Genomic DNA, 8,051 nt, shown 5'->3' with positions numbered 1-8,051 from the left:
ATATATATATATATATATATTATTTTTTTTTTTTTTTTTATTATTCTAGACCCTTGTTGTTGATGTTGTAGCAATATTTCCAATTCATTACACTCATACCGCCTTTCTCTATCTTTAAAGCTTTGTGACGTTTGTAATTATCTTGCATCATAGGAGACAGTCTCTGTACCCAGAACAATGGCGGGTGTAGCAACCTCTGTCTGCCGACCCCCTCTGGCAGGACCTGTGATTGTCCAACGGGAACGATTATTTCATCTAATGATGCAACTACATGTGAAGGAGGTAGACTGTTTTTTATCATAGCAAAGGACTATTATTGCCACCAAATCTTTTGTTAATTTCTTGTCTTGGACTATATAGTTTGGCACGTCTATGTATGAATAAATATGACTGATCGTTGAAACATAAATTGCATGCAAAACTGCCAAATTAGAAATTGAGGTAGGTTGGGAATACTATTCTGATAAGTGCAATGTATGATTCTAGAAAAAATGTTTAATTGGTGTAAACAAGCTTCTAATAGAAATTTCTTCTAGTTACCAGGTGTCCGTCTCTGTTAGCGCCTGAACACGGTAGCATCAGCTCCTGTCTTAACGTAGAAGGGCACAACTGTGACTTCCAATGTCAAATGGGGTACAGTCTAATCGGGTCAGCTCGACTTACCTGCCAACATGATGGAGACTGGGACTTCGAAGCACCGATGTGCGAAAGTATGTTCCTCCCATGATGAGCAATTTTATTTTTGCGTGTGTAGTACATCATGAGGAATTACCTACAGAAAACATTTCTAGAAATTGTCGTTGTCATTTTGTTTAGGGACACTATGCCCAACACCACCTACGGAAGCGGGTCAGCAAGTTACCTGTGCTACCGCTGGTACACACTACTATGGCACGAGATGCACCGTGTCGTGTCAGCTAGGGTATCGGCCTTCTGAGAAAGAGCAGGACATAGTCTGTCAATCAGACGGCAGTTGGACTACGTCAAACCTTCATTGCACAAGTAGGTCTTTAAGGATCTTCTAACTTACTTAACTGTACTATAAAATGTTGAAAAATGCTATGTATGTCATATTTTTATATTTGTATGTCTGTACTTAGCCTGACAGGGCATGTATGAATCTTATGTTTATATATTTGTGCTATCCTATCCTGTTTCATACAGAAGCAGTAACTTACACATACACTTGAATTTTCTCATTTACAGTGGTGACTTGCCCGCCTCTCACTGTCCCAAATCATGGAAGGATTTCACCCAGCACCTGCACAACATCCGCAACCTACGCTGATGTCTGCGCCTTTTCCTGTGGAGAAGGTTACGTGGAGGAGGGCCCGACCTTTGCGACGTGTTTACCAACAGGAGAGTGGGATGCAAACATAACTCTGGTAACATGTAGAGGTACGTAAAACAGGTAATAATCGTAACTGATGTAAAACTGCCTGTCCAAATGTTTTAGCTTGATGCCCAGTCTATCGTTGTTTTGGCGGGCTCCTTTGGGTCAGTATATGCCCAGGTCAACTGGGCTCCACGGTAGGTTTTGCACGGCGGAGTTCAATTAGATATATAGCCTATTCTTTTATAATGTAAAGGTGTGCAAAATACATGTAATAACCGCACCTGATGCAAAATGTCTTGGCCATGAGACATTAGAAATTGAGTCTAGAGAACGTAATGATATTTTACACCATTTCTTCTTGTTTCGTGCAATGGTTTACCATATTTGACTGAGTGTAATATTGGTGACGTATCCTGTGTCTATTTTCAGATATAGCGCCTCCAGACTTTAACAACACCTGTACAACCGAAGACGTGGTCGTGACCGCTCCCTACGGGACGGCGGCAGCAGTTGTGGACCTGACCGAGCTCGGCATTACAGCTATTGACAACTCTGGGGAAACGCTTGACATGTCCGTCTCCGGCCAGATGGATGAATATCCTCCTGGAACTCACTACGTCACGTTTTCAGCGACGGATGGGCAGGGAAACGTGGGGCAATGCCAGATCCGTATTGTTGTAAAAGGTAAATCATTTGGAAACCTTATTATTTTAAACATTTTTTTCGTGTGTATCATTTTCTCACATGTACGTGCACGTGTGCAGCTTATATCAATATACATGTACGTATAATTCAGGGTGCAATTTTCTTTCTCCTTTAGTATTTGAAATAGCACATACACATATGTCTTAGAGGGACCGTGTGGCGTGTGTGGCTCGACTCGGAACCAAGAGTCCCCTGTGTTGATGACGGCATTAATGTAAGTTGAAAAAAAAACTTGAGTGTGCCGTCACCACGTATTGTGATTGCATGTGAAATATATAGAAAATAAATATGTTTTCAACGTCCATTGATTTTCAGTGAAAATGTGCGCTGCTCCAACACCACCTGACCATGGCACTGTGTCGGAGACGTGTGAAACCCACTGGGGGAGCAGCTGTGACGTGGTATGTGATCATGGGTACATGGTCGCACGGACAACGTCAACAGTTATGACCTGCGAAGTTCGAGATGGCGTCTTATCCTGGATGGGCAACGCCTCATGTGTTGGTAAATACTGTACTGTTTGTTGATCTTGATATAACTGCTCCAAAGCTACAACAGTAGCATTGGCAATTTGCCATACATTATGCAAAGATATTCAATTGGCATTGTATGATATGCGATTATGTAAGCCAACAGTCTGTATTGAAAATCTTACCATCGACCATTTTACTTCTGTATACGTTAGAGGTAACCTGCCCACCTTTGACCATGGATGAGGCTGCCGGTATCTCGTATCCTGACTGCCGGACGGGAGAAGAACAGCCAGTAGGGACGGTCTGTGCGCTCGCCTGTGACAGCGAACATCACATCGCCGCTCCCGGGTCTGTACACAGGATGGCATGCCTGCCATCTGGGACATGGGATAGGAACTTTACCTGTATTGGTAAGAAGTTGTTTAATGAAGCGTAGGGAACACATAAAAGCTGTGTGTTTTATATGTTACTAATTCACATCTCAATACATGTTTTCCCTTTTCTTGACAAAACGTTTCAACGCGTAATCATCGTTCGTCTTAACGGCTAGATGTGACAAAGATGCACTGTCCTTGCAGGTCCTACGTGTACCGGCCTGATGCCGCCAGTTGATGGACATGTCAGCCCAGCTTCCTGCACCAACACTAGCAGATTTAGGGAGGTTTGCGAGTTTAAGTGCCAGGAGGGTTATCACCTGAATGAGTCCTCCAGAGTTACGTGTACGGCTGATGGCACCTGGATGCCAGATGTGAGCCCCGGCTGCTTTGGTGAGTGAATTTTCTAATTTTCTTCCCTTTAACCCTTTTTTTTCTAAAAACATAATGATGTCACCTATCCGGAAAATCTATTTGAATATTTGTATTGAATATAATAATGATATCTATTATAATATATAGTCGTTTCTAATCTAACCGATGCAATGGCCAATCGGGTTTAGTGCGCGCAATATGCATTCGGTAGATTTTTGAATTCGATCCCCCGCCGATTTTTACTAAACACAGTGACTGTAAAAACTGCTTTCTCTTCTTAGCACTAATTAATAAACATTCGCCGTGCTAATAATATTTTTCTCCCGTCTTCTATCAGATGTGGCTGCACCAACGTTAGGAGAGACGTGTCCAGAGGAGACCATACGGGTTATCCAAGACCCTTGCACCGGCCAAGCCACTGCCTCATGGACAGCGCCAACCTTCCTGGACAACAGCGGATCTGTGACGGTGGAAAAACCTGTGGTCTCGTCACCCACTACATTTCCTGTTGGAGAACACCAACTTCGGTACAAGGCGACGGACCCTTCTGGCAACACAATGGAGTGCGTCATTAATGTCGAAGTTCAAGGTCAGCAGTGATAAAAAATGAGCATAATTTACTTTGCACACATTTAGTACAGAGCATACTTAGGCTGGAGTCACATTTGAAACGGGGCCTGCTCGGCATGTTCTCGGCATGTAAATGTTCCTTTACGGCTCCCTGTTGGGGCGCTGAGAAGGCTTTTATTAAAAACGTTCACAAACTTTTGTCCCTTTGACGGCCGGTTTCTGTTAGGGACCCGTCCGGTGCCCGACCAGTCTCCCGTCTTGACCTGTGCGGGATGCGGCAGGGTGCCGACCGGCTTTTGCATTCCGGCCGGGCAGCTACAGGGTCCCTGGTGGGGTCCAGGGGCGATCCTGGCGGGTCCCAGGCTGGTACGCCCCTGGCTGGTATGGTGGGTTCGACCCTGGTTGATGCGCAGACCCGTGTATGGTCACTGTTGATGGAGCTATGTCGAGAACATCACAATACCCTCTACAACCCCCTTCTTCTGAACGATTAAAGCACAGATCAGTACACGTGACGTCATCTTTGACAGGTGCCTGTGCGGCCGCCTGGCGGGACCCGGCGGCTAGGTTACGGCTTGGTCCGGCGAGGTTACGGCGTGGCCTCGGCGTACATTGCCCGACGGGGCCCGAAGTGATTTTAAGTTTGAATTACAATCAATTCGGCGACCGCACGGGGCCAAAAATAGGCCGGCAGCCGTTGGGAACCCCGTCAGTCTCCGTCCAGGTTCCGTACGGTAGTGCCAAAAAAACAGGCCGCAAACGGCCGAGCGGGCCCCTTTTTAATTGTGACCTAGGCTTTACACCAATAGTGACAGTGGTGTAAAAGTCAACAATGGACGACTGAATGTTTTTCTAATGCATGCAAAGACTTACGAATCCTTTAATGTGATGGTAGTAAACCCTAACGTTAAAGGCATACACCATTAGGTCACCACGTACATGTACGACATGTGCACATATGATCTGACAAGCAGTTTTCTCCACCCTTCTTGATTTTCTGCTCCTTTTAACGTTTCACTTAGTGTCATGCAAATGCTTTTTCTGATAGTATCCTCTCGTATTTTCCGTTGACCACCCCTCTTACATACGTGTTTTGTATCCTCTATTAGGAGTATCCTGTGTCCCGCCAAGCAGTCCCCCAAATGGGGTTTTGTTGAGACTCAGCTGCGGTAACCAGCTGGGTTCAGCGGCGGTGTACAACTGCCACGAAGGGTACAGTATAGTGGGCTCGTCTGTCAGAGAGTGCCAGGCAGACGGGAGATGGAGCGGGGAACAAACACGATGTGAGGGTAAATATTCAATGATTATCTTTGCAGCAATTACACCTTCACACACAAGTGTCTGGGTGCATACAGAGAAGAATGAGAATGGTGCGAAATACCCCTTTACAAATTTGGAACTCTTAGTTATGACATGGAGACCTGCTTTCCAACGTTAAATTTGGTTGTCTTTGACAGTGAAGACCTGTCCACCACTCCGACTACCCGACCATGGAGAGTTCCAGCCGCCTGCATGTACAGAAGGTGCCGTGTTCTTCAACACACAGTGTAGCCTGACGTGTGACTGGGCATTCGAACTGCGTGGGGCGGAGGGTTCTTCAACGTTGTGTCGTTCCGATGGGGAATGGTCTCTTGACATGGCAAACGTAACCTGTGAAGGTGTGTCAACTTCCATGAATCATATGCACTCTCACTAAAAAAAAAATATTATTCATTTTGCCAAATACAAAGAGCATGTCGTACATGTACGCGTCTATCTCGCATACGTATATGTCTTTAGTAATACGTTCCTATGAACTAGGAATTATATAATAATTAGTTCCATGATAATGGCAACTTGAGCTTGCTCTGACGACAATGAATAATATGTGGTAGTGATCATGTTGCTCCTATATGCACATGACTTAATCTAAAGCTTTTACTTCTATTTTTTTTTCCATGCCATAGAAGTACCACCTCCTGACTTCGGCTCTACGTGCCCAGCAGATATGACCTTACCAACTGATGCTGGAAAATCTACCGCTAATGTGGCATGGGCCGTGCCAGAAGCTGTAGATGGGCACCGTAAGAATCCGTTCTATTTGATATGTTCGGACAAATGATAATTGTGAAAAGAACCCATGAACAAGTAATGTTTTTCCCATGAGTAATCTGTATAAAATGCCTCCTGGAAGTTCTCATGAAACTTGGAAGGGAATTACAATGGGATGAATGTATGTGGCAGAAGTACATTATTTGCTGTTGGCTTAAAAAAAAACTTATTATATAATAACCATCCGTTAAGGCATGGTTGTAATTTCTTTGTCTTTAAGGCGCTACATTGATCGTGGATGTTAGCCCTGCTGGTACAGTTCCACCACGGGAGTTTACGCCTGGGGTCCACACAATACGCTACAACACAAGGGACTACTTTGGTAGGACAGCGGGGTGCAGCTTTACTGTGACTGTTGAAGGTATCTACATTTAAAATAATGTTTCCACGAGTTAATCATACCTTCGCGTTAAAGGATGAAATATTATAGATGTATCTCATTTGCATACATTTTACCAGTTAATGACCTTTCCTATCCAAATAGCATAAGTTGTTTAAAGGAGTATATCAAAACCGTACGTTGCACAGCATGTAATGCCAAGAAAAGCTGCCCGGGGCCGAACATCTAACTATTTCAAAAGATATAGTTCTAACAACACACTAAATCTTAACACATTACCCAGATGTTCCTGAGTTATGGTGCAAAACGAAATACATGAATACCTACAAACAAAGGCGACAAAAAACAGAACCTTCCCTCTGAAGATGATAAAAGTTATGTCTTTGTAAAAAAGGATGTGGTAAAATAACATTTTTCATGTATGCCATAAGTTTGGGAAACACTTTAGTGAAACCCGGGATCATCTCTTAACCATGTACGATGGGTAACACATACTTTGTCGTTAGATGTTATTGCCTCAGAATCGTACGAATAACACCGTTTATATACATGTATCAAGAGACTTTCCTACCAGGCCAACAAGATTAACAGTAGTTAAGATGCAATTACAATTTACCTTATGCCTTTCCAGACAATGAACTCCCCATTGCCACATACTGCCCACAGTCAACAACTATCTACGATGCAGAAGGAACACTGACGTACAGCAGACCAATCTGGGAGGATAACGTAGCTGTGGTGTCGCAGACATGTGATCCTGAACCCAACACCAACCATGACTTCAGCGAAAAAACAGTCACATGTAAAGCATACGATGCTGCAGGGAATGAAGGAGAGTGCTTGTTTACAATCAACATTCAAGGTACCTCATTTAAGTGGTCATTGCGTCAGAATTTTACTCCGTACGTGTCTCACAGAAAGACAATTGCAACGAAAATAATATGCTTGTACGATTTTCTCATACCCTGTTTAGTGAGCGCCTTGTAAATAGAAAAGTGTGCGTGTAGAACTGGCGTTTGGTAGCATTACAGGTACGCCGACGTCTGTATTCTAAAGGGTATTGTTAATGACCACTTGCCTTACAATGTTGACGAGTGTTGAGTCATGATGTACTGTCGACCGAATGTACCGTAACGTTTTTGGCCAGTTAGGTCTTGTAATCTACACTCAATAGCTGAAATGAAAACGGCGTTCAATATTGCAAAATCTAGCTATATATATGTTCTGCTTATAAAACGATACCTTGTTGGTTTTTTTTTCAACAGGTAACCCATGCCTTCCACTTGACGCTCCTGACAAAGGAGCTGTTTCGTGTGACAACTTCCTGTCAGGAACCACGTGTTCGCTGTTCTGCCAGGATGGGCACTCATTCGCCACGCCGCCAAACGATGTCTACATTTGCCGAGATGGAGGGCACTGGGCTCCGCCACCGCCTAGAAATTTGAAGTGTTCAAGTAAGTAAAAAGAAAAACAATACTTAACTTGCCCACACTGTTGGGCCCTATTACGCTTCAGACAGAACCATTCTTAAGTATCAAGCCAGGTTGACGTTGGGGGCAGAGTGCTCGACTCAGAACCAAGAGGTCCCGGGTCCGAGTCCTTACATGCCACCGATCTTCTGCCATTGGGAAAGGCACTTTACACAACTTTCCTCACAGTCGCTCAGGTGAAAATGAGTGTATTGTCCTCATTTGTATATATATATATATATATATATATATATATATATATATATATATATATATATATATATATATATATATATATATATATATATATATATATAT

At 43.6% G+C, this 8,051-nt stretch overlaps 1 protein-coding gene across 1 annotated transcript in view; it reads left to right on the top strand.

The window, feature by feature from the left end:
- Nucleotides 1-8,051, top strand: part of LOC109483906 (sushi, von Willebrand factor type A, EGF and pentraxin domain-containing protein 1-like) — a 19,043-nt gene that overhangs the window by 7,191 nt on the left and 3,801 nt on the right. Inside the window, exons 10-24 of the mRNA XM_019787046.1 lie at nucleotides 154-282; nucleotides 537-710; nucleotides 817-1,002; nucleotides 1,207-1,398; nucleotides 1,766-2,020; nucleotides 2,357-2,545; nucleotides 2,727-2,924; nucleotides 3,093-3,281; nucleotides 3,601-3,852; nucleotides 4,943-5,122; nucleotides 5,291-5,491; nucleotides 5,780-5,896; nucleotides 6,145-6,285; nucleotides 6,896-7,126; nucleotides 7,530-7,718. Of these exons, the coding sequence (XP_019642605.1) occupies nucleotides 154-282; nucleotides 537-710; nucleotides 817-1,002; nucleotides 1,207-1,398; nucleotides 1,766-2,020; nucleotides 2,357-2,545; nucleotides 2,727-2,924; nucleotides 3,093-3,281; nucleotides 3,601-3,852; nucleotides 4,943-5,122; nucleotides 5,291-5,491; nucleotides 5,780-5,896; nucleotides 6,145-6,285; nucleotides 6,896-7,126; nucleotides 7,530-7,718 (2,823 nt within the window). The remainder of the gene's footprint in view (nucleotides 1-153; nucleotides 283-536; nucleotides 711-816; nucleotides 1,003-1,206; nucleotides 1,399-1,765; nucleotides 2,021-2,356; nucleotides 2,546-2,726; nucleotides 2,925-3,092; nucleotides 3,282-3,600; nucleotides 3,853-4,942; nucleotides 5,123-5,290; nucleotides 5,492-5,779; nucleotides 5,897-6,144; nucleotides 6,286-6,895; nucleotides 7,127-7,529; nucleotides 7,719-8,051) is intronic.

This window comes from Branchiostoma belcheri, unplaced genomic scaffold (assembly GCF_001625305.1).
Source record: "Branchiostoma belcheri isolate BF01 breed outbred unplaced genomic scaffold, Haploidv18h27 scaffold67, whole genome shotgun sequence".
Taxonomy (NCBI): domain Eukaryota; kingdom Metazoa; phylum Chordata; class Leptocardii; order Amphioxiformes; family Branchiostomatidae; genus Branchiostoma; species Branchiostoma belcheri.
This window is presented reverse-complemented; position numbering and strand designations above follow the sequence as displayed.